General features: G+C 53.8%; 3 protein-coding genes and 1 pseudogene across 6 annotated transcripts; 1 reads left to right on the forward strand and 3 right to left on the reverse strand.

Moving 5' to 3' along the window:
• Window positions 1–446: 446 nt before the first annotated feature.
• On the forward strand, window positions 447–8194 carry HMBS (hydroxymethylbilane synthase). 2 transcript variants are annotated; one of them, XM_075546699.1, is made up of 14 exons: window positions 447–622; window positions 3459–3512; window positions 3746–3818; window positions 4131–4180; window positions 4269–4324; window positions 4673–4750; window positions 5195–5272; window positions 5381–5456; window positions 6622–6735; window positions 6923–6961; window positions 7192–7311; window positions 7465–7518; window positions 7612–7698; window positions 7788–8194. In XM_075546699.1, the coding sequence occupies exons 1-14, from the start codon at window positions 590–592 to the stop codon at window positions 7956–7958; spliced, it is 1083 nt and encodes a 360-aa protein (XP_075402814.1). In that variant the 5' UTR covers window positions 447–589; the 3' UTR covers window positions 7959–8194. The 2 variants fall into 2 exon arrangements, with proteins under 2 accessions (XP_075402814.1, XP_075402815.1); XM_075546700.1 differs by lacking the exon at window positions 447–622 and adding an exon at window positions 756–865.
• A 205-nt stretch (window positions 8195–8399) lies between these two features.
• On the reverse strand, window positions 8400–9510 carry H2AX (H2A.X variant histone). The gene has a single exon (XM_075546702.1). The coding sequence runs from the start codon at window positions 9411–9413 to the stop codon at window positions 8982–8984; it is 432 nt and encodes a 143-aa protein (XP_075402817.1). The 5' UTR covers window positions 9414–9510; the 3' UTR covers window positions 8400–8981.
• A 781-nt stretch (window positions 9511–10291) lies between these two features.
• On the reverse strand, window positions 10292–17352 carry DPAGT1 (dolichyl-phosphate N-acetylglucosaminephosphotransferase 1). 3 transcript variants are annotated; one of them, XM_075546697.1, is made up of 9 exons: window positions 16844–17347; window positions 16473–16593; window positions 16116–16329; window positions 15785–15931; window positions 12204–12288; window positions 11662–11850; window positions 11217–11304; window positions 10899–11051; window positions 10292–10820 (listed from the first exon to the last, which is right to left on the reverse strand). In XM_075546697.1, exons 1-9 carry the CDS (start codon window positions 17002–17004, stop codon window positions 10755–10757), a joined length of 1224 nt encoding a protein of 407 aa, XP_075402812.1. In that variant the 5' UTR covers window positions 17005–17347; the 3' UTR covers window positions 10292–10754. The 3 variants fall into 3 exon arrangements, with proteins under 3 accessions (XP_075402812.1, XP_075402811.1, XP_075402813.1); XM_075546696.1 differs by having other exon boundaries at window positions 10292–11051; window positions 16844–17352; XM_075546698.1 differs by lacking the exon at window positions 10292–10820 and having other exon boundaries at window positions 10914–11051; window positions 11198–11304; window positions 16844–17351.
• LOC142445142 (vacuolar protein sorting-associated protein VTA1 homolog pseudogene) lies at window positions 12295–15773 on the reverse strand (annotated as a pseudogene).
• Window positions 17353–24865: the final 7513 nt, after the last annotated feature.

Genomic DNA, 24865 nt, shown 5'->3' on the forward strand with positions numbered 1-24865 from the left:
CCTTCTGTTTCAGAAACCCTAAGAAATACTTATTGTTGGGTTGCTTAAGGATTATAATCAACTTGACAGCAGGGTCCTGGGCTAACTGTTGCTTAATTGGCTCTCCTTGGAAAATTGTCCAGAGCCCTGGTCCTGATTAAGCGTTGGCCTGCTAACGGCAGGTTCGGCAGTTCAAAGCCACCAGCCCCTCTGCGAGAGAAAGAGGAAGCTTTCTGTTTTCATAAAGAGCGCAGTTTTACCCAGCCCGATAGGTTGAGGGGAATCGACTGGATGGCAGCTGAGGTTTTGAGGAGTTGCTGGAAGGACGGCCGTTGCAGGCAGTCCGTGGGTATATCCGTGGGCAAGGTCGCTCTCAAAGCAGGCCTGCGGCACATGGGGCCGGCCAATCCGAGCGGGCCAACGCCTAGTCTGTCGCAACCCGATCGCCGCCCCAGGGAAGGGCTGCCGCCGGGGGAGGGCCCGGAAGTGACGCCGCCCCGCGCCGGGCGTCGAGGTTGGGGTTTGCGGGGAGCGCGCCGGCCGCGGCCTCTGGCCTCCCTCGGCCCCCGAGGACATTAATGACGCGCCGGCCGGCCTCCCCAGCCCAGCCATGGCTGGTAACGGGCACACGGCTGCCACAACGGTGAGTTCCGAGCCGAGACGCGGGCCACGCCGCCTCGCGAGCCGCGGGGCAGCGATTGGCCCCTGGGTCGCCATTCTCCGTCTTCGATTGGCCGGAGGAGCGGGTCCGTCACTTCCTGTCGGCCGCCCGCCGGCTGGCTCTTAAAGGGCCCGCGGCGACCTCCACGGGGAGGGGCGGGGGACCGGCCGGCCGCTCCCGGGGTCGCACGTGTCCAGGCGGGCCCCGCTTTCTGCGGTGATCCAGGTGGGACTCCTGCTGTGCGTGAGCCCCCCCCAGGACTCGGCTAAGTGGGCCTGGTGGGCCGCAGCCGGGGGCGGTGCGTCGCGGCAGATGCCCGCTCTGCATCGGGCAAGGAGAGCACACTCGCCCCAGTCTCCTCACCACAGCGCACCACCATGGTGCAAGTGTGGCCGGCCACTCGGCCATCTGTCCGTTAACGGCCTCAGTTCCCGTCCACCCCGAGGCGCACTCCCTCCGACACTCGGGGGGCCGCCCATCTCCGATTTGACTCGGTAGCAAGGGACTTGGTGTTTTTGAGCCCAAGCTCTCGCCGGCCCTGCCACGCCACTGGGTTTCTACTGTGGGTCGGGAAGCCCGTGCGGCTTCCCAGCCAGCTTCTGAACTCTGGGCTGCTGCAGATTCAGACCACGAAGTCCCTGGAGGCGACTGCCAGCCTGAGATAAGAAAGAGGGGGAGCAGCTGCTTATCATTCCCACTCCAGCACGCTGCTAAGTGGGATTGCTGTCCTTGCCCACCTTTCAAGGGCCTTGAATTAGGAATAGGAAAACCTAGGTTGTACCTTGTGCTTTCTGTCAACATTCTGTGTAACCCGGAGCCAGTTCCTTCCCCACTCAGAGCCAGAATTTGCTAATTCTGTACGGTACCAAATGGTACTGAGCACCTGGTACTTTGTGGATAACTGAAAAAACACAAAATCCACACAAAAGCCCAGTCTCCAGAAAGTGATTAAGTCCCTGGGGAATTCCGTCTGACCTTTAACCAGGGTTGTGAACACTCTTGCTCTCAGGCAGAGGGCCTTAGAAAGTCGGGTAGCTCCCTGCCTGGGAGGAGCATGAGTCTGGTTTATGTCCCAATCATGGTCCCCTTCCTACTTCTGGAGTCCCACCTGTGGGACTGCCAAGCATGCCTTTGTGACAGCTCTGTGCCTGCCCAGCCTTGTCTCACTGAAGGCTCTAAACACGTGGACGTCATATGACCTCGTGCTCATGGGCTCCCTCATCCGAATGATAGGTCTTTGCCTTGTCCCTGCCCTGTTTCAGACTTAATAAATGTGCCCCTTAAGGCATACTTGAGATTTAGTCTTGTTCATACCCCAAGAGGAGCCCTGGGGGCTGTGCATTGGACTGCAGTCTGTAAGGTCGGAAGTTCCAAACCACTACGAGTTCCGCAGGAAAAAGATGGGGCTTTCTACTCCCATAAACAGATACGGTCTCCGAAACCCACTGGGGCAGTTCTGTCCTCTCGTAGCCGGTCACTGTGAGTCAGGATTGACTTGATGGCAGTGTGTTTGATTTGGTTCTGATTTTGTACCCTAATACCAGGGCAGGTAAACAGAGATGCATGCCCCGAGGATTGGGATTCCTTCCAAATTCATTAAAATAACATACAAACCAACTCATGCCTTTGAGACAGGTATGACATATGGAGCCTGGTGGTAGAGTAGAAGGGCTCCTGGGGAGGGGGGGGGGTTCCCAGGCAGTAAATCTTTATGCAAGTAACTGCCACGCCTTTTTCCTGCAGGATCTATTGGTTAGCAGCCTGGCAGCGGAACTTGCTCAGTAAATGCTCCTTTCCTAATGGAACAGTTTGACTAAAATGTGAGGGGCAGAGCCACCGAGCATAAAAGCTTGTCGGCTCCAGCAGGTCTGGGATGTTAGGTTCATTTCCTGAGCTGCCACCCAGTAGGAGAAAGGGCAAGGCCCCAGAACAGGGAGAGTTGAAAGTGGCTCCTGTCTGATCCAGAACGAAACAGGCCATCTGCCTGGGACCCTGGAGCCCAGGTGCTGCCTGCTGGGCAAGGTGCCCTGGCCAGAGGAAGAGGCGTTTTCCTTGGAGTCCTTGGCACGTTTGTGCCACTTCCTTGGTGAGATCGGAGGTGGCGTGACAGGGCAGCCTGTGTTAGGCAGCCTGGCCTCTCGGTCTCGGGGAACATTCGAGGCATTGATTTTGTGTGCCAGCTCACGCAGCCCGAAACACATCTGGTGGGGAAACGAGCCCGTTCGGGCCCCTCGGGCGCCCGCTGAGTGGTGGAGTCAGAGGAGACCCGTGCAGGACAGGGATTTCAGCGGCTGATTTTGCAGTAGGTCTCTAGACCTTTGTCCTGAGGTAGGCTTGAACCACCAGCCTTTTGGTTAGCAGAGCCTGGGAACTGTTTGCACCACGCACCACTGCGTGCCTTCCTGCCAGATGGAAGGACTCTTATTGTGGTAGCCCTCGGATCCCACTCATGTGTCAGATGTGCATGTCTGGCTGTCCCTCCAGTGACTCAGCGCCAGCTCCCCTATGCAGCCCCACCCTCCCTGTGGCCAGGCTGATGGGCCTTATCTGTGTGTCCACCTGACCGTGAGCAGCACTCCCACCAGGAACTGCCTGGACTCGGTGCCCTGTTCCTGCAGCCATCACTTCTCTCTGTGTCTGCATCCCGCTTTTGGAGGAGGGCGAGGAGCCCAGTCTCGAGCTCTTTCTCTGCGCAGAGGCATAGCTGGCCACGGGCACGCACGCACGGAGCTTCCTTTCTCCCCAGCCGGGAGTCTCCTTCTCGCCAAGGGGCTCGAGGAACGAAAAGAACAAACTGTTTGGGGTTTTTTTTTGGCAGGAAGACAACAACCCAAAGATGAGAGTGATTCGAGTGGGGACCCGTAAGAGCCAGGTGAGTCTAGTCCAGGGGTGAGGAGGGGTGCCCGGAGGGTAAGTTCCCAACTGCTCCGGGATGAAGGGAGGGGTGTCTGCATCATACCCTTTGAGGAGCAGCAAGTGCATTCTGTGGAACGCACAGCCCCAGTGTGAAGTCGGATCCCTCCAGAATCTCCCTGTCCCTACCTGGGCCCAAGCCTCGGGCAAGGAGCAGGGGAGATCAGGACTCATCCAAATGTCTGTCCACAGCTGGCTCACATACAGACAGACAGCGTGGTGGCATCGCTGAAAGCCTTATACCCTGGCCTGCAGTTTGAAATCGGTGAGTCCTCTGGGAAGCCTGGGGCCTCTAGAGGGAGAACACACCTGGCTTTGCTGGTGACAGAAGCCTGGCTCTGAGAGCGCTTTCTGGCCGCCCCAGTTTGGGGGGCTCTTTCCTCCTCTGAACCTCTCCAGCTCTGGCTCCCAGGCTGGAAGTCTTTTGGGATCAATGTGCCCATCCTATGTGTTTGACCACAGTTCCCAAGGGCGGGGCCTGGGCCTTCTGTACTTCTGTGCCCACCGTTCTGGGCACAGAGGGGGCTCCAGAGGTGCTAGATTGATTGATTGTTTGGTTGGTTGGTTCTCTCCCCAGTTGCCATGTCCACCACTGGGGACAAGATTCTTGATACTGCCCTCTCCAAGGTAACCACAGCTTACCCAGCCCTTCTACCCCCGCCTCCTGTCTCTCCTTTCTCCCAGTCCTTCACTCTGCCTCGTTCTTGCCCGGCAGATTGGGGAGAAAAGCCTGTTTACCAAGGAGCTGGAACTCGCCCTAGAGAGGAATGAGTAAGTGAGAGGCCAAGAGCCTGGGGTGTACCCAGAGACTTGCAGGGACCCCGGGGCGCTCCAGACCTGGGTGCCAGGTGCTGCTGGAGGTGGGCCCTTAGGGAGGCTGGAGGGACTTGTGACTGGGTTTTTGTAGGCTACAGAAAAGGAACCATATGGCTGGCTGCCTCAAGGGCAAGGCTGGTGAGGGGCCAGGCCTGCTGGAGGGCAAGACCCAGGGGTCTGCAGTTTGGGGCGGGCCTGCTCCCCGACTTACCCTGAGCTGTCTTGGGATTCGAGTCAGGAATAAGTAAGAAGGGGTGGGCCTGCTGTTCTGACCCTTTCTCTCCTTCCCTCTCCCATCGCCAGAGTGGACCTGATCGTTCACTCCCTGAAGGACTTACCCACCGTGCTGCCCCCGGGCTTCACTATTGGAGCGATCTGCAAGTAAGAGTCCTACAAGGAAGGGGGCCTGGGCGCCTAGTAGGCAGCGTGGTCATCTTCCCTTCTCCCTTTTGGGTGTGGCCCTCTGCCTCCTCCAGGCTTGTCTTCCGTGCCCTACAGGGTGGTGACCACAGCTGAAAACTCAGAAAAAGCCAGTTAGTTGATGCTGTTCATGGCTGCTGGGTGGATCCCAACCCCAGGCCACCGCGTGGTATCGGAGGGGACAGGCCTGTGCTCCACAGGGTTTGTCCGGGCTGTGAGCTTGCTGAAGTCCAGGGCCAGGCCCTTCCAAGGTGCCTCAGGGTGGGGTCAGAGCACCGGTGTTTCAGCCAGTCACCATGCCTTGAAACACTTGTGCCCTGAGGAGTGCCAGCTAGTTGGCTACGGGGAGGGAATTAGGTCATTCTTGATGGATCCCTCCTTCTCTGTCCTTCCCTCCACCCCCAGGCGGGAGATCCCCTATGATGCTGTTGTCTTCCACCCCAAATTTGTTGGGAAGACCCTAGAAACCTTGCCCGAGCGGAGGTGAGCGGGGTCTGGAGAGACACCCTGGTCAAGGGGTGGGAGGAAGAGGGCAGGAAGAGCACCTGCCTGGTGTCAACTCTCATTCTAAAACCCCTCTCTTCGGAGCAGCGTGGTAGGAACTAGCTCCCTCCGCAGAGCCGCCCAGCTGCATCAGAAATTCCCACACCTGGAGTTCAAGAGCATTGTATCCTTTTAATAAGAAGGTATGGGGGAGGAAGACAAGGAAGGTCCAGAAGATGCTGAAATTCCTGACTGGGGAAGGGCTCCCATGGAGAAGTGGGCTGTCAGCCTCTCCATCCACCAATCCACATACTCAAAATCTTTGAAGGTTTTATTAGCCCTAGCCCAGAGCTTGGCACTGAGGACAAGGGTGAGCAAGATAACACTCGGCCTGCACAGGGCGAGTTACATACATTTCAGTGAGGGAGACAGGCCAACAAGGCAGGCACTGATAATGCGGAGGACTTCTGAGCAGTGAGTGCTTCTGGGGCAGGGGGTACTGCCGTTGCTGTTTTCTATGCTGTTATGTTGTTTTTGCTTCCACATAATACAGTGTTCTTGTGAAAACTAATTTCAAAATTAACTGCTCCAGTGGAAGAAGTAGGGAATGCTCTAGAAGCCTCTCAGAGGATATTTAAACATGAGCTTAGGGGTCAGGAAAGATGTCTCGCAGCTCTTGTGACCTTGAGAAACATATTTAACCTCTGCATCTCATTTTTTATATCTGTAAATTTTTTAAATCTGTAAAGTTAGAATTGAGATCATGATAGTGGGGGGAGGAAGTATTAAAGAACTAGAGAAAAGTTGTATGTTTCATCATTGCTACACTGCACCCTGACTGGCTTGTCTCCTCCCTGAGACCCTTCTGTGAGGGAATGTCCAGTTGCCTGCAGATGGGCTTTGGGTCTCCACTCTGCACTCCCTCTCATTCACAATGATATGATTTTTGTTCTCTGATGCCTGATCCTATGGACACCTGGTGTGCTTCTTCCATGTGGGCTTTGTTGCTTCTCAGCTAGATGTACGCTTGCTTATCTTTAAGAACCCAGACGCTATATCTTTTGATAGCTGGGTACCATCAGCTCTGTTCACCACATTTGCTTGTGCACACATTTGTCTTCAGCGATCATGTAGGGAAGGTGACCATCATGGAATGCCAGTTTAATAGAACAAAGTGTTCTTGCATTGAGGAAGTACTTAGAACAGTGCCTGCTGTAGTAGGTGCAGGTGTTAGCTGTTGTTATTGAGAGATCTTGGTAGACAGGGAAAGACTGACTGCTCCAGGCAGAGGGAGCAGCCCGAGGGGCCCCTCTGTCCAACATGTGTGGTCCTTAGCCTCTTGCCCACAGAGGGGAAACCTCAACACCCGGCTCCGGAAGCTGGATGAGCAGCAGGAGTTCAGCGCCATCATCCTGGCCGCCGCCGGCCTGCAGCGAATGGGTTGGCAGAGCCGGGTGGGACAGGTAGGCACTGCCTCCTCTCTCCCCAGTTAGTCATTTTTCTTGCTCTCTTGGATACCCTGTCTCTGACACAAGCTGGAAGACAAGTCCCAGATCAGGAAGGTTGGGGATAAGAGGCCAGACTCCCACTTTTCCCAGCCCGTTTCCTGTATGATTGGAAGCCCCATCCCCTCCTTTTCTGCCCTTGCAGATCCTGGATCCTGAGAAATGCATGTATGCTGTGGGCCAGGTATGTGGGACCTGATAAAGGCAGCACATTGAAGATCCTTTTGTTCTTAACCAATTAGTTGCTATCACAACTTCTGCATTGCTTCCCCCAGAGTAAGCATTCTAGGTTGGGGGGGATGGGTGGGTTGGGGTGCATAGACAGGGAGGCCACTGGCCGAGGTCTCTGGGGAGCAGGCAGGATGGTTGAGGAAAGATATAGGGCCTTATGTCCTGGGCTATCATTTCCATCAGGGGGCCCTGGGTGTTGAAGTTCGAGCCAAGGACCAAGACCTCCTGGACCTGGTGGAGGTGCTACATGATCCGGAGACCCTGCTGCGCTGCATTGCCGAGCGGGCCTTCCTGAGGCATTTGGTAGGGCCCGCACGCACTGCCTGGGAGCCCTGCCATGAGGGGGCTGGGGGCAGCAAGTGAATGCTCTGTATGAAGTGTTTGGGTGTGCCATGGTGTAGGGGGCGGGTCTGTGTCTGGGCCCCTGGAGCTCACTGGGAGAACCCCTCTCTGCAGGAAGGAGGCTGCAGTGTGCCAGTGGCAGTCCACACAGCCATGAAGGATGGCCAAGTGAGTGAGGGAGGCTGAGCGGCAGGGCAGAGCACCCAGGTTCCTAAACAAGCCCCTGTCAGAATATGCTGAGGCAGCTGTGTTCTTTCCCAGCTGTACCTGACCGGAGGCGTGTGGAGTCTGGATGGGTCCGATAGCATGCAAGAGACCATGCAGGCCTCGGTGGATGTCACAGCCCAGGTACCAAGCCTGGAGGGTGGGGAGGGGAGTAGTAAACCAGAGGCCTCAGACCTTGATCTTTCACTGCCCACCCCCCACTCCTTCCCTAGTCCGATGGTGCCGAGGACGACCCACAGCTGGTGGGCATCACAGCCCGGCACATTCCCCGGGGAGCCCAGCTGGCTGCGGAGAACCTGGGCATAAGCCTGGCCAACTTGTTGCTGAGCAAAGGCGCCAAGGACATCCTGGAAGTGGCACGGCAGCTCAAGGAGGCTCAGTAGCGCGGCCCGATGACACGGGTGCCTGTGGCCGGCCCAGTGCCCCATCCAGCACTGCGAGCTGAGCGATCATCCGAACTCCACTGTGGCTGCCCTGTTATCCCTGGGGCCGGCCTGGCCTTGGGACCCTGAGGAGGCCCTCAGTGATGGGTGCCCCTCTGGAACGAAGCCCAAGGCCCAGCATGTAACCCACCCACTAATAAATCCCTTCTGAAGGGTGTCCTTGTGTAAATGAGAAACGTACAAGCCACTTACTCCACACTTAAGCAACGAAGAGCTGCCCAGTTTCCCTGGGACTTTCTGGCTGCCTCGAGTCCTCATTTTAAATCCTGTGACTCACCCAATTACTAGAGCTTTGATCTAGAATCTAGATTATTCCCCAAATATAATTCCCCCAGCAGATATGTAAAACACAATCTCAACTCTCAGAATGAAAACACTACATTTCTGAAAAAAGAAAACCATTTAATAAAATGAGTCCATCTGAAGCGCCTCCAGGACCCAAGGTTCTGGCTCCGTGGGCCCGCGGCCGCAGAGCGGACAACTGCAGTTCGGGCGGGCCTCGCCGCGGCCGGCGCCAGGCACGACCCAGTGGCCGCCGGGCACAGCCTCAAAGGGTGCCGGGCCGTGGGTGGAATGGAGCGCGGGCGTCGTGAGCCCCGTGGCTCGGCGGCCAAGGGGTCACCTGCGCGAAGGCAGGACCGATTTCCTCCAACGCCGTCCGCGACGCGAGTGTCACGACCCGGCCGGGCACCGAGCCGGGGAGCCGGCGGCGCAGGGCCCGCCTCATCCGCCCCCATTCACCTTCCGAGCCGCCCGGTCTGCAGCCTCTGCGCCAAGGCGGCCGCTCCGGAGCCCCCAAGGGCGGCCCCGCCGGGTCCGGGGCAGCAAGCAGATGCGCGGGGGAGGGGCGGCCGGCGCGGGCCCGGACGTGGCTCAGCTCTTTCCGTGAGGGCTGCGGTGGCCCTTAAAAGGGCCTTTGTGGTGGCACAGGGCGGCCGAAGGGCCCACGAGCGCGCGGGGCCCTCAGTACTCCTGCGAGGCCTGCGTGCCCTTCTTGCCGCCCGCCGGCGCCTTAGGCCCCACGGTGGCGCTGGTCTTCTTGGGCAGCAGCACGGCCTGGATGTTGGGCAGGACGCCGCCCTGGGCGATCGTCACGCCGCCCAGCAGCTTGTTGAGCTCCTCGTCGTTGCGGATGGCCAGCTGCAGGTGGCGGGGGATGATGCGCGTCTTCTTGTTGTCGCGCGCCGCGTTGCCCGCCAGCTCCAGGATCTCGGCCGTCAGGTACTCGAGCACGGCCGCCAGGTAGACGGGCGCGCCGGCGCCCACCCGCTCCGCGTAGTGGCCTTTGCGCAGCAGCCGGTGCACGCGGCCCACCGGGAACTGCAGGCCAGCGCGCGAGGAGCGGGACTTGGCCTTGGCGCGGGCCTTGCCGCCGGTCTTGCCGCGCCCGGACATGCTGCGCGGGGTAGCGACTGGCTGGAGGACGGAGCGCAAGGGAACGAGGCAGCACGCAGCTCCTCGCCGCAGTCAACTGTTGCCGCGCGCGCGGAGGGGCCCGCTTTATACCCCGCCGAGGCACAACCCCCGCCCTCTCCTGATTGGCTCGCTTCTCTAATGCGGCTGCCGATTGGTTGTGGTTAACCCTGCAGGGACGCGCCTCGGTCCGAGAAGAGCGCCTGCTGATTGGCCGAGTTTGAAAGGCTTTTAGCCGGGTAAAAAGGCGCGGAGGAGCAGCGGCTCACTAGTTCGTGATGCAGCCAATGCACGTGAAGCGCGCGAGATTTAAACGCTGCGGTCTGGACAGAGACCCGGAAGACAGCGGGGGTGGAGTTTGAAGCCGCCTAAAGAGCCTCTGGGAAATCTGGGCTGGCCTAAGGGCTTTTAAAGGAGAAAAGAGCGACAAGTAGGGCTACCCTTTTCAATCGCCTGCACGGAGTTCCTCCCGAAGCATGGCGACCACTGAATTGCCGAGGGAGGCTGTAAATCTTTACAGAAGCCGCCCGCCTCACCTTTCTCCCACAGAACGACTGATGGGGAAAGAAATGAGACCCCTGAAAGTTCGACCCAAAGCAAGAAAACAGCGCCAATCTCAGGGCCCTCAAATTTAATACTGGAGTACTAAAAGACCCAAAGTCAATGCCATGAGGTCGATTCATAGCAACCCTGCAGTATTAGGATCTCAGTATTTATTCAACATGTTCAGTTTGGTCTCAATTCTCTCTGCTAGAAGGTGCTGATGTACCGAAAGAAAAGAGACAGACATCCTACTGAGATGCCCCTTCCAAAACATTCATCTTATCCTAAAATGCCCACAGAAGGAATATACCTAGAGGAACAACAAAAACACAGCACTTTATTATGCCACTGGGAGCACCTGGCCCCCACATCAGCTCCTACTAATCAGAACACTTAATTACTAATCAAAAGTCAAGTCACCTGGGATCTGTCTCTATCTCCAGTGCAAGTTCTATCCCACCGCCCAGCATTTTCCTTGGGAATCAAGGCTGGATGTTGAATTGCGGGTAGCTGCATAAAAGCTGCCCACCTCAAGAGACTGCAAGGAGAGGATGGCATGGGCCAGCGGCCGGTTGAGGAAAGCCACCCGCAAACTTCAATTAATAGTCATTAGAGGGTAGGAATGGCCCAGCCGTCAAAGGTCAAGAACAAATATGGAGAATGACAGGGAAACTTGTCCCCTTGGGTGGGAGAGGCCTGGGCTGGGAGGCAATCGTCCGTGGTCCAGAAAGATCTTGTCCTGAGTCAGGAACCCCAGCGACTGCTGACAGAGGGCAATGATCAGACATCGTAGAAGAGTCGGACAAGCTGGTATCGGATGGAGAAGGTGATGGCACTGCCCAGAACCTGCAAGGAGAAATGGACTGGAGTCAGAACTTTGGAGAATGTACGATAAGATAGTATAGGCCCTCTCCCCAGCCTCACCTGCAGCAGCAATAGAAGCACCGTGAGATTTTTCTCATGTATGGGCCCAAAGACTTTGAGCAGCAAGTTGATGAGGGTCATGTTGTTACACTCGGTGAAGGCCTCCTCATTTTCACTCTGGCGCACAGTCACTAGCCGGAGGGTCTCTGCTACCTGGAAAGGACCGGAGACGAGGCTGCTCAGCTAATACCTATGCTTCAGGAATGCGCATGTGCTGAATGCTTCCAAATCCCCTTGGGACATGGGGAAGGCCTTGGGTCTCCACTCCCCAATTTCAGGTGGGCTGCCTAGGGCCTTACCTCCTTGTTACCCTGTTACCTTTAGAATAAAGGTGCCCAAGAAAGAGAGGCTCTTGGCCTTGAACTTGAAATAGCTCATCTCCAGTTTGCCTGTCTTGGTATTCAGTCTGTTGGAACAAACACAGCTTTTTATGTGACGGGACCATTCGTGACTCAAAATAACTCCCTTCACTCCCAGTGGTTAATTAATAGGAAATACCCTGACCAGCCTGAGATCTATCTCTGGCTCTGCTGCTTATTACTGTGTGATCGGCATGGCTGCACGCATGAAGTGAGATTATAAAAGTGAACGTGCTTTGCCAACTCTAAAGGTCTACCCACTTGGAAAGTTAACCCAACTTTGGGTCCATGCCTTTGCACAACACATATCGAGCTGGCTTTAGACATCCCAAGTGAAAAGGCGATGATGTCCCTTCCGAGCTTGGAGGCCTACCCTTTCCTATCCTGGTACCCAAAGGGGCTACCTGGGCATCCGGTGACGAGGGCAGGGGATGATGTGCAGGAGCTGAGGCAGTGAGTAAAGGAAGTTGAAGACCTGGGGCATGAAGAAGAGCAGCATGGTCTTGCTGAAGTGTCCCAAGATGCCCACCACGGCAAAGGTCATGCCGGCAAAGTAACAGAAGGTATCGCCCACAAACACCCGTGATGGGTACCTGTGTGGGGGGAAAGGACCTGAATCGATGGCAGGAAACATGAGCAACCTTTCTTCTCACACCTCATCCCCTGGGCGCTGGACGGGCCCAATTCTGACCCAAAGGAGATTCCAGCAACTCTGAAAGACTCAAGGCTCTGAAGTTATCTACTCCTGTGGGCTTCACAGAACTTCCCCCCAGATATTGCTGTCTAGGGAACAATTTTAGAATGCTTCTGATTGAGAACGCTGCCGACAACACCCAACTCAGGTGTACACAGGTTGAGCCTCCCCACCAGGGAGTGGGCCATGACTAGGTCCATCTTGTCTTAGGGTCACGGGGTTGTTCCTCTTAGCCTCGAGTTTCCTACTTACCAGTTATGGTAGAGCAGTCCCAGGGTGGTGAAAAAAAAGGGAATCATGAAGTAGAGGGAAAAGACATGGTCATCCCGATATTCGCCTTTGGGAGTGGAGAAAAGAAGGAGGCAAAGTTGAAGTAGCCTCTGGGCCTGCATGCTTTTTCTTTTCTTATGTACAACTCTAAATCCTATCCCTATTCTGTCCACCTGTCCCAAGTCACTTCTAAGAACCCACTACCCCTCTGGTAGCTATGACAAAAACTTTAAGTTGAGCTCGTATAATCCTCTTACTTATTTTTGTTATATAACGCAAATGCAGATGACACAGTAAACCCATGATTCCCCATGAAACGTGTACAGTTAACTAGGAATCTGAGTTCTTGTCATCTTCGGCATCCTTCCTAGCTATTCACTCTACGGGATGCATTAGCAGCACAGAAGCTTCACTTAAAACACGGAGTTTCCAGGCACAAATACAAATGGCTTTTTACCCATTCTTTGAGGCATGCAGTAACCCGCCCACAGAGCAAGTGCCGGTTCAGCTTCAGGGGGAGCAAAGCAGCTGGCAGACCAGCATTCTAAACAAAATGAAGATTCTGCCTCTTCACTTTGTCAGGTTCCGTGACAATTTTAACTCTTGACAGAAATAGAGAGTTTTCAACAGAATCTCTCACAGCTTAGGGCATCTATATCCCTCACATCTCACAGCTTAGGGCATCCATTCTTGTTTTAGATGTCTTGAGAAAAACAAAAGCATGGTCTCTAATCGAGTTTTTTGACAAAGCAAGGATCAGCCATGTGTTCCAATGTCACCGCTTGAAATAGAAACAAAAACGCCTCTTTGACTATATGTAAATCAAGGTACAAACCTGTTGCCAACATGTGCTTTATAGATGTGCTTTCACTTTTGGAAGCAGGGTTCCATGAGTCGTCCCAGACCCTGTTAGTATCAGCCCTGGGTCCCTACCCAGAGACGACTTTGCGTCTACAGACAGTGAAAACTGGCTGAGGCTGCTGGGCTACACTTCAATGGGAGTCGGAGACGGACACAGGTTCCACTCCCATAGGCAGAAAAACTGACATCTTCCTGACCACTGTACTCCTTAGAGCAGTGGTTCTCAATGTGTGGGTCGCGACCCCTTTGGGGTTCGCCCGATTCTTAACAGTAGTAAAATGACAGTGATGAAGTAGTAACAAAAATAATTTTATGGTTGGAGGGCTCAGCACAACATGAGGAACTGTATGAAAGGGTCGCGATATTAGGAAGGTTGGAAACAGGGTCACACCGTTAGCTCGTCAGACCTCAAATACACAAATCTGTTGTCCAAAAGTTTCATTCTTAATTCTCTGCATGTTATCAGTAACTTGAGAGCCGTCTGCAGTTTCAGCAGGTACGTCTTCACGTTGCCAAGCATGGCCTGTATATTTACAGGGTCTCTGATGTTGCACAAACATGCCCGTGGGAACCATGTGAACATGGGGGACCAATGGCCAGAATTGTCTGTGGCATAGCACTACTTGTCACACCCAGGCCATGAGGCACTCGGGGGGTCTTAGCTGGCGCGTGAGCACGGGGAGGGATCTGTACCCCAGTAGAGCTGCTTGATGGCATGCTCCTGGGCCCTAAGTTGAAGGTGATGGCTGAGGTGGTGGAGTGGGCAGAGGTTGCTCCAGTGTTTTCATCTTCTTCAGCATTATCATCTTCAGCAATTCCAACAGGCCCTTGCTTGAGCAGACTCCCCATTCCCTAAACAGCGAGGATATAGACCGCCTTCCACTGTGTACACGCTGTGTTTTCCATTTTCATCCAAAGACTGGATGACATCCAGCTAGGGAAAGACTTGCAGTGTAGCGGGATTTGAACATATTTTTGTGAAACTGCCCACCGCACTCTTGTCTGTGGACAGAAACATCTTCAAAGCATAATTCTCCAAATGGACGCAAGCAACAGTTTCTTGAGTACTAGTTTCCTTATCACCCAACTATTCCTGAAGAGCTTCAAACGGATCCATTCGTTTTGATGAAAATTGAGGACACTGATGTTCCTATTAATCTTTATTACGGTGTGCATTGACTAGAGAGGACAGGAATAGGCCATGGCAGGGTCCTTTGGTCACTCCTACATGCTGTCCTCAGATGCTGCTGTATACTCGTCAACTTGGGGGAGGAAGCAGGGACGGACGGCAGAGCAAACACCATCTCTGCCCCAGGAGCTCACCGCGGGGATTCCGATAACCCTCCTCATCGCTGTCCTGAGTTCATCTCAGGCCATTCGAGCCAAGGTTTGAATACCAATGTACACTTCCTGGCTGTTTGGCCGTTCGTCACAACGGCCTTGACTTCTCAAAGCATATTTTCTCTTCTGTAAAAGAGCACTGATGAAAGCAAAGCGCCCGTCCATGGAGCTAGCCTGGGCTTTAAAGGAGAAGCTTGACAAGAGCTGAACTTTAGTAAGAACTTGCTGGTGCCCATCAACAGAAGCACCTCATCAAGGCTGGGGTTGCTCCCGCGTAGCCGGCGAGGCGGTGGAAACCACATGCCCTAGGAACCATGGTGTCAGGAGGGATTCATTACAGGGTTTGTTTTATAGAATATTTTATGCTGGTTTCAGTGAAAGCATACATAGCAAAGTAGGTTCTTCGTTAACAAATGATTACACAAATTGCTCAGTTACACTGGTTAAATGTTTTACAGTGTATTACACCCTCATTAATTCACTTCTGGATGTTTTGTTTCAAGTATCTACGTTCTCTGGCTTCACACCCCTCCCTCCTCGGTTTTAGAGTATCCTTTGACCATTTGGTCTCATGTAGATAAATTATTTAAAGGTGTACATTCTCTTACTTCACGAAAAGGTGACCTCAGGAGGGGTTTCAGTTGAATGACTGGAGTATCTCCTGGCAGTAGTCTCAGGAAATCCTCCAGTATCCATCAGCTGAGGCAGGCTGGACTGTTTAAGGTTATGAGTTGCATGCCACCCTTTTCTCCGCTTCTATCAGGATCCGCTGGCTGTTAGTGGTAGCCAGATAACATCTAGTTCTTCCGGTCTCCGGGGCGATGAGGCCACGGGCTACTTTCTCCTCCCAGTGCAGGGTTTGTTTTGAGGAATTTTAAGAGGACCCAATGAGGCTTGTTGCTCTGTCAAAAAGCAAGATGATTCTCTCACTGAGCATCTGCATACTCTTTAGAGGTGGGAGGAACGGAATGATTGCTATAAAGAAGCACGTCGCTCCTGTGACTTACAGTGTTCTTACGGTGTTGCTGGTGCTCAGATGTGACGACGGAGTGGTCTGGTTTCTGCCTTTTCCATCATGGTCAGAGATTGACCACGTCTGATGTTGGGGTTTTGTAGAATTGTTTATGTTCAATATAAGAACATCATGACCAAAAAAAAAAAGAACATCATGACCTATTTATTAGTGCCAATTTTTCTATAGATGACAGGGTTGCTATTTTTCTTTCTCAGGTTTAATACTAGTTATTCTTTTTAAAATAAATAGCTTCTCTCCTATAATGCCTCCTATATTGCTTCTCTCGGAGTTCTCCAAAGCCACAGAACACCCAGACTTCTGTCCCCCTACCCCCACTCCTACCTACCGTTTAGCTCCACCAGATTGAAGACCATGATAGAAGCAGAAATGACCAGCGACTGGCCAGCCTCTAGCCCATTGATCCCTGCTAGGATGTTGATGGCGTTGGTGCAGAACACAGCCAGCAGTCCCATGTAGGCATAGTACAGGATACCTGGGGGCAGAACGAGACACCCTAGGAAGGATTCTGATGAACCTTCTCCTGGGAGAAATGCTAAGGGTGGAGGACAGGGTGAAGGGTCACTGGAAAGGATCTGAGAAGACACAGGGACAGAACCAGGGCACCTGGGAGAGAATAAAGTTGAAGCCATAGGGACCATACTGGCCGGGCTACTCACCCAAGTCCAGGTGCAGGCCAAGAACTGGGCGAAAGGGCTTGGGCACCACAATAGTGGTGTTGCCAAAGTTGGTGAAGTAGACCATCAGGAGTGGCAGTGAGGCAGCTGTGGGCAGCAGCAGTTTATGGCGCCAGCGCAGATTCAGAACGTCATCGGCAAAGCCCAGGAAGATCATGCAGCAGATGGCAAGGAGGGCACCTATCAGGGCCACAAACTGGGGGAGGCTCGGGCCGGTCTCCACTCAAGCCCAGTCCCACAGCACCTCTCCTGTCGGGACTCCCTGCTTTCTCAGCGTCCCCCCACCCCCCACCCCAATAGTAACTCTCAGGTAACTCCCAGCTCCCAGTGTCCACTTACTTCATGATGGGGGAAGGCCTTGCACTGCTCCTCCACGAAGCAGTTCAGGAAAGGGAAGGGGATGAAGGCGAAGAGGATGATGAGGAAAACAGCGCCACTGATGACTCCCTGAGATTCTGGGCTGCAGCCCGGCAGCAGAGGGGGGGAAGGGGGCGTGGTCGCTCACCAGGGCCGGCGTTCCGTATCCCAATGACCTTCTCCCTCCCGTCTTTTGGGGTGCAAGGCACCGTTGCTGGGGTCCCCGAGGCGCCACCCCCACCTCTTCCCCAAAGCAAATCCGCTCTCTCCGTGTCTTCGCACGGTCTGGGCGGCCCTGCCCACGCCGCGCGCCCTCCTCCCAGGGCGCGCCCCCCGCGCCCCCCGGGGCTCACAGCTGCGGCCGGCCGGGCTTGTTGAGGTCCAGGCCGCACAGGCGGGCGGCGATGAAGTGGTCGCGGAAGGCTGGAATGAGGGCGAGCGTGGCCACGAATCCCAGCAGCGAGCCCAGCAAGTTCACGAGCAGCGGCAGCGGCCACTCGGGGAAGGCCCCCATGGCGGCCCGCCGGGACGCCCTGCGCCGCTTTCCCGGCCGACGGGCGGAGTGCTCGCGCAGCGGCCGGGCAGCACCGCGCGGGCCTGGGCGGCGACGAGCCTGCGGCCGCTTCCGCCCGGCTCTCGGGCAGACGCCCCCGCGGGGAAGGCGCTAGGCAGCCATTTTTAGTAAGGGCAGGAGGGGCGGCCCTCCGGGAGCGCGCTTTCACCTGCGCGGGCGGTCGGCACGGACGCGTGGGAAAGGAAGTCTCGAGCGACCCCCAGGCTCGGTCGCGCGCCGTTCGCCTCGCTGCAAGTGTGCAACGCAGAGCGGACCGACCTAGCCGCCTTGCAAGATGAGCGCCTCCCGGACCACGTGTCCGGCCCCACCTTCCAGGCCGAGCCACGTCACCTGAAGGAGCACGACGGCTCGCTTCCGGGGGGGGGGTGCCCCGGGGGGGGGTGCCCCGGAGCCCGGAGGGGAAGCGGAGCGGGCCCTGCTCCTCGTCGCCCACCTGTGGCCCGTGTTTCAGAGTCCCAGGTAAACTCGGGGACCATTTGGAAGGATGACGTAAGACTCAATTCTAAAGAGCAGGCGCTCGAAGAGCCCTTGCCAAGCGACGTTAGTCTTGACCTTGACCTTGACGCAAGTACTTTTTCCTCTCCAGCCCACTCCACTTCTCCGCCCGAAACTGCTAGTTGCCGGGCAACCCCGGGGAGTTGCAGGCAGGCGTTCGTTTTCACCCCACGGCGAGCTGGGCTGAGATCTGCATAGTCAGCGGCTCGAAACCACCACCAGCCGCTCCCCGGAATATGAAAAAGCTGGCCTTTCTACTTCAGTCTCGGAAACCCACCGGGGCGCGCGATGAGTCAGCACCCACTCTTTGCAGTGAGTTTAGGGTTGTGCTTGCTCTCTGGTCCAGGATCACTACAGAGCCACCAAGGCGACCGAAGAACTAAGAAGCCTAGACCTGAACCTGACTTTTCGTGAGCCTGTGAAACGCCGCCTCAGGTTTCATCCTCTCATTTGTGGGCTGTCACCCCCAAGGTCAGCGGTTCGAAACTACCAGCCCCTCTGCGGGCTGCCGGGCTCTCTGCGTCCGAGATATCGTCTTCAGAGCCAACAGGGGCAGTTCTACTCTGCCGCACGGGGTGGCTATGCATTGGAAACCACTTGATAGCACGAGTTCGGTCTAAGTTTTCTTCCCGACAATTAACAGCTCGCCAGCATCTTCCTTCCCTTTCGTTCTGCGGCAGACTCATGTGAGATTTAGAGAGAGCACTGAACTAGCCTGACATCACCTCCATTCTGAATGCGAAGTCGCCAGGAGTCAGGGACAGGCTGGCTTTCCTTAGGCCAAGGACAGTCCCTCCTTTCCCTCAGTCAGGTGTGAAGTGCCCCTTCCAACATGAACTCCAAGAACCTTAATTCCAACAGGCTGACCCCAGAGGGCACACTCTCCGGGGTGGGTTTCTGAGGCTGTAGATCTCCCGCAGATCTAACTGCTTCCCTGGTGATTGGCTGCCCCACCACACCCCACTCCACCACCAAGGCTCCCGGCTCCATGAAGGTCATGATCATTTAGAAAGTATGCGGACATCGATGATGTTACAGAAAATAGTAAATAATGGATTCACGAATGCATAATTCCTTTTATGCATAAAAATAAGAATATATGGACATGAATGCATACATTTGTTCCTTTTATGCATAAAAATAAGAATATATGAAATGAAGTAAAAACATTGCTACTAGGGCCCCATCTCATACCATACATAGGTTTATGCAAAATAAAAGGTGTTTAAACCTGTCTCTGGGGTCAGTGGGTGGCTGCAGACAAGTGTTTTCAGTAACTCACTCACCTTAGTCTCAATGGGATCCCTTTAAAATAAATTAATTTTTTTAAAAGCCCAATCAGAACAGTAGCTTCGGAGGAAATCTGCTGAGGCAGTTAAACTTGTCAAGGCAGAGAGGTCAGCTCCCCAGATTGTGGTGACCATAGGTGGAGATTCCAGAAGGGCAATCGTGAGAGATTTTCTCAAAGGACACTGGATGATCACAGGGCTTCTTAGGAAGAAGTTTTGTTTGTTTTTTTAGGAAGAAGTTTTAAGACAAAAAATGTATTGGTATCCCTTGCTTCCGAGATATCTCACACCCATGCACACACACGGCGTAACTGGTCATACCTAGAAAGGAGGTGGCCATGTGCAGCCCATTCGCTGCACGAACTCGCCCGCTGCGTGTCCAAGGCCACGGCCATGAAGAAGTTCGGAACAAGAACGCAGCAGTCAGACGTTTCCGAAGCAAGCGTCTTTGACGCAACCGTGCTTCCCAAGCTGTACTTGAAGCTACGTTCTTGCGTGAGTTGTGCCATTCACAGCTGGGCGGTCAGAAACCGGTCACCGGAAGTCTGTAAGGACCAACACCTCCCCCACCCCTGCTCCCCACCTCGATTTAGACCTGCAGGTGCTGCCCCAGGACCTCTTCCAAAGCCTACGTAAAGATTAGGAAGGGAAGAAAAATCTGAAAGGAAATGAAATGGAAATTCTTTTTTTGTTCTTTTTTAATGTATTGGTAAGAAAAACTCAGTGTGTCAAGGAATTTTTTCGCATCAAAACAATGCGCTTGCTCCTTAGCAAAGGCTGTCTTAAGAGAAGTTCACCGGGGAACCTCACCTCACTTCACCCACCCTACATTCCTGATGGGGTTTCTTGTTCCCCAATCTCAAAGACCATTGGGAGCCCACCTGGAGTCCCCGAAGGACGGCGGCGCACCCTTCTCTGGGAGAGGACAGCAGAGACGGCTACAGCGCTTTCAGAAGGGGGTGGACCTCGATGGTGGATCCTGCATCACATTTTCGTATTTTTGCTTAATAAAGTTTTCTGTGATTTTGTAACAATGCCTTTGACATACTCTTGGACAGTATTCCAGTGCTAATCCCAAGGCAAGGCTGGCGAGTCTCCATCTCGCACACTGCAGACGTGCTGTCAGGAGAGACCAGGCCCTGGAGAAGGACCGCATGCTTGGTGAAGGAGAGGAAGGCGGCTGCCACGGGACACTTGGGAGGACGGACAGAGTGTTTCCTTCCGTTACGCATGTGGCCGCTAAGGGTCAGAGCCGACTCAATGGCACATCACAACAATCCAAAGATTCACCCGCTCACTGGCTCCAGCAGACACGCTCTGGGGTCTGCTTCCCCTCAAGACCGCAGTCAGGAACACCTCTGAGGAAGATCCACACATGGGGACACACAAGTTTGAGTAGACTGGACTGGACGGTTCGCGACTAACACCCTTTACATCTCCAGAGACCCGGGGTGGCACCAACAGGTAAAGTGCTTGTCCGCTAACTGGAAGGTTGGCAGTGAGTCCACTCAGAGACACCTCAGAAGAAAGGTCTGGTGGTCCATTTCTAACAACCCAGCTATTGAAACACGTACAAAATCACTATGAGTCAGAAGGCACACAATGGCAACTATCTGAAACACACACACACAGTAACGCCAGCAATTTACTTCGTAATGTTCCACCAAATTTCCAGTCATCATGATCCTGCTGATGATGTTTTCCTCTGTGTGTCTGTGCTCTGCGACGTGGAGCTGCTCCCTGGAGACGTGTGTTTTCTGTTCCACAGGTGTGTCTACAGGGCTCAGGGCGAGCAGCTACCTCGGGACAAGGCAGCTTCACTTAAAATGGCTCCAAGTCTCTGCCACGGGTACAGAGGGCATCTGGTGGGCATGGAAGTAGTGATTGATTGTCAGTGGAGGCGAGGGATGATGAGATCAGAGATTTCAGCAGGTGGGAAGAGGGGAAGGGCTTCCCAAACAGGGAGTAGGGAAAGTGAAATGTCAGGAGCAGGTGGGAAGGAGGAGCCTGTGGGGTCCCCAGAGGAGGAAACAGCATTCGTCTCTCTTGAGATGATCTGCACATTGTTATCTTGTTGATCAGGAGTAGGCTGGGAGTCCCATAGGTCTGGGGGATAGTCTGAGTGGATTTCCTTTTATACTGGAGGCCAGTCCCAATAAACCTTCCTTCTCAGCCTAGCATTGAGAAACGCTGCCTCTCTTCTCTGGAGCGCATTAGCTTTCCCTCCTCACAACCACCCCCACTGTGGGAAAAAGGCGGATTTGTTCAAAGGGAAAATGCGAGGGACTCATCATCCACATATCCATGTGGCTGCCCGTCGTGGTTGTTTGGATAGGATCTGAAACTTTTTGTTCCCATGATGATAAATGCCCAGTTGATTATGAGACTAAGCCAAGGAAGAAAAAACATACACATGACTTGATTACACTTGAATTTGTATACCTGTCCAGGTAAAATTCAAGCATTTGCCTGAATACCGAAACTGGTTCTAGGACTCGCATCACAGACCCAGGGAGCTGTCAAGAGACTGGCTGGTCACTTGCGCTGAAACAATGTCTTAAATGTACATTTGCTCCTAAGTAGCTTCAAGTGCCTCCCAGTGAAGACAGCCAATTCAGTATCAAGTCTGATTGTCAGGGAAAATGTGGCCCAAAGTTGCATTCTGCTGCCTACAAAGACCTGAAATGTCTCTGGAGAGTCTGAGCCGTGACACCTGCAGAACCACCCGTGTGGCTCTGTCCATGTAACTCTGTGGCTCCTCCTGTCCGTCCTAACCTGCCACTCCAAGTCTGTCCAAGTTCTTAAAGCAAGCCCCCAGCTCCCCTGTTCCAGTGATAGTTTCTTAAAGGATACAATATAGAGATGCCTAATGTTTACCAGTATCTTGAAATAGCTTGTTAGGCTACCGAAAATTGCAAAGAAATTGCCGATCCCTACTGTGCACACCAAACAAACGCAAAGGATGACTGCCACGGTGGCTTCCACCGGAGGCTCACGCCCACAAGGACTCGGAGGACGGCGCAGGACCAGGCTGTGTTCTGTTGTGAATGAGGCCCCTGTGAGTCAGGACCAGCTCGATGGTCCTGACCATCGACAACACAGTGCACATTCTGAGACAAGCAGACCACTGGTTGTTGATTCTAACCCACGGTGAGCCCCTGTACACAAAGTAAACTGAACTCCGTAGACTTTCCAAGGCCCGCGACCTTTGGGAACCAGATCCCCCAAGCCTTTCTGGAAGGTCTTTGCTTGAGGAAGATATCATGGGACCCACTGATCTTTGAGGTTTGCACAACAGGGGCTACATTCACTATGCGTGTAGGACGCTCTTCCTGATAGAAATGTACTTGCTTCCTCGAAGGAATTGACTTCAGTAGATTTTAAGCACCTTGATTGATTATGAGAGAGATGATTAAGACATTCCCCTCTCACTGCCATTGAGTCAATGCCAACTCACAACCACCCTGTAGGACGGGATAGAACAGCCCCTGTGAGTTCACTGTAACTGTTTAAGGGCATAAAGTCCTGTCTCTCTCTGGAGCAGCTGGTGGTTTTGAACTGTTGACCCTGCGGATCACAGCTCAACATGTGACCACTACACCACCAGTGTTCCCTCTTCAAAGGCCTATTATTTAACAATGTACTGATGAGTAGAAAAATGAGATCTAGTAATCTGAGGAATGAGCAAATGGGCATAAATAAAACTCCGCAGAGCCTGTCAGCTCGCCGACTGTTGCAGTTCATCTGTGCACAGTGCATTCCCAGCCAATTGTGTTTAGATATACTCCTGTGGCCAGTGGTGGCTTCAGCAGTACACTGGTCTTCGTCTTGTTAGATGCCCTTCAAAAAGAAACAGCCATTTAATACAGTGGCTTCTAAACCCATCTTCGGGGCCTACTGAGTTCAAGGCAGAGGGGTCAGCTCAGGTTACCAGGTTACGGTGACTGCTGTGTGGGATCTCACATGGGTGATCTTGATAGACTTTTCTTGAGGGACAGAATGATCATGGGGCCTTACTATGAAGAAGGGTCTAGAAAAGTGAAAGCTTTATTGGTGAGAAAAAGGCTGGAAATGGTGTGCCAAGGAATTTTCTTCTATCAGGACAACGTACCTGCTTCCTCTTGGCAGGGAGCAGTGGTTGTCTTGGCTCCTTCCATGGAGGAAACTCACCTCACCTACCTGGAGTCCTGATTTTGCCCTCTCAGATTGCTTCTTGTTCCCTAAACACCACTGAAAAGGAATACAAATTGAGATCCTCAAGGATGCTGTGTTAGTCCAGGTAGACTAGAGCAACAAATCCAGAGACACTCACATGTGTATACGAGAGTTTTACATCAAAAGAGCCATTGTACATGAAGAAAACATCTCAGCCCAGTCCAGATCGAGTCCATAAGCCCGATATTAGCCCATATGTCTGATACCATTCTGCAAATTCCTCTTCAGGTTCACACACGCATGCAATGATGCAGAGTGCTGGAAATCACAGACCAGTGGAAAGGTGGGAAGTCTTGTGGATCCAGTGGCGGTGGAAGCATCTCAGCGCTGGCACGGGTCTCCACGTGGCTTCTCCAGTTCCAGGGCTCTGGCTCTGTCAGCTTGGCTCCATGTGTTTGTCAGCAGGAAAGTCTTGCAGAGAGTTTATCTGGCCTCCAGGGAGCTGTTATCTCCTCCAGCCTCCAAATGAGGCCGTCAAGCTGCGACCTGATTGACAGGCTAGACCCCACCCCTTCACAAGTTGACAGGAGATTGTGTAACTGCCACAGATGCTCCAACGTCTGTTTTGAGGTGGTGTAAATCAAAGAGCCTGGAGTTCTTCGGGGAAGGGCTCGAGGAATGGAGATACTGCCCTCAGAAGCATAGACTTTCTGCAGCTCAGCCCTTCAAAGCCACACTTTACAAAGACAATTGATATGTCAATAAGCATTCCCTTCACTTTTTGTAATTTTTATTGAATAGAGGCGTCTATTGTTTTGTGGCAATACTTTTTGACATCTTCTTATACAGCAGAATGCCACACGTGCCAGAGAGCTAAGGAACTTGTGGCTGGAAGATGGGGAGGACTGTGAAGGGAGCCCATGGGAGACAGAATTGTGACGCCCACACCAGATCCATCACTTCTCAGTGGAAGCTGAGGGGATAAATCCAGGAGCTCAGGGAACGTAGGTCCCTGGAAGGTTGTGAGTTGGAGAACGGTTCTTGGAGGAAGAGAGTTTTCACAGTAAAATCCCTGCACCTGCAAAACCTCCTACAGAACCGGTTGCCCCCAGGCCCAACTGAATTGTTCCCTGACCACTTCTCCCTGGTCCCTGGGTTCTGGCCCGTCTCTCCTCTCTTGGGTTTCCTGTTCCTCTTCCCCTGAGGTTAGAAGCCCAGCCTGCAGGTGTCTCTATGGTGTTTGGAGCCCAGGGGTGATGCAGGAGAACTTACCCCATGATCCCTACAACTCGCTTCACAGTGAAACCCAGGAACTCACTTGCCAGGTGACCCCACCCTCACTCACTTGGGCTCAAGCACCCTACTGTTGACCTGACAGGCTCTGCTTAGCCCTACAAAGCCACACTTTAGAGGGCTTTGTTCCTTCCCTTGTGGTCACTCACACCTCAGATTACTAACTGCACTGGGGAGAAGAACACAACCCCTTCCTCCGTGCTTCTCCGAGATAAGGACCACGTGCTCAAGATCTTCTCAAGTGTAAGGAAAAGAGGCTCCTTAGGGATGGGGGTTTCCCTGGCTCCCAGAGAGCAAAGCTCAGCCCTCACCCTATAGGGATTAAGTCAGTCCCATGCCTGGAACCAGAGGCTGCGGGGGTGTGCTTGCACCCTTCCTCCTGGCTGGTTGGGATCGTCAGAGTTGGCTGGCAGGGGCTTGTGGCCGAATCTATTGATAGCCCTGCGCCACGCTGCCAGCTCCCCCATCATTACCACCCCCGCCACACGTGTTCCCCAGACAGCAGCGGTTACTATGGAAATACATTATTTTAAAAAACAGAAGCAACCTCGGGTTTGGGAAATAGCTCC

Source organism: Tenrec ecaudatus, chromosome 4 (assembly GCF_050624435.1).
Source record: "Tenrec ecaudatus isolate mTenEca1 chromosome 4, mTenEca1.hap1, whole genome shotgun sequence".
In the NCBI taxonomy this organism is placed as follows: domain Eukaryota; kingdom Metazoa; phylum Chordata; class Mammalia; order Afrosoricida; family Tenrecidae; genus Tenrec; species Tenrec ecaudatus.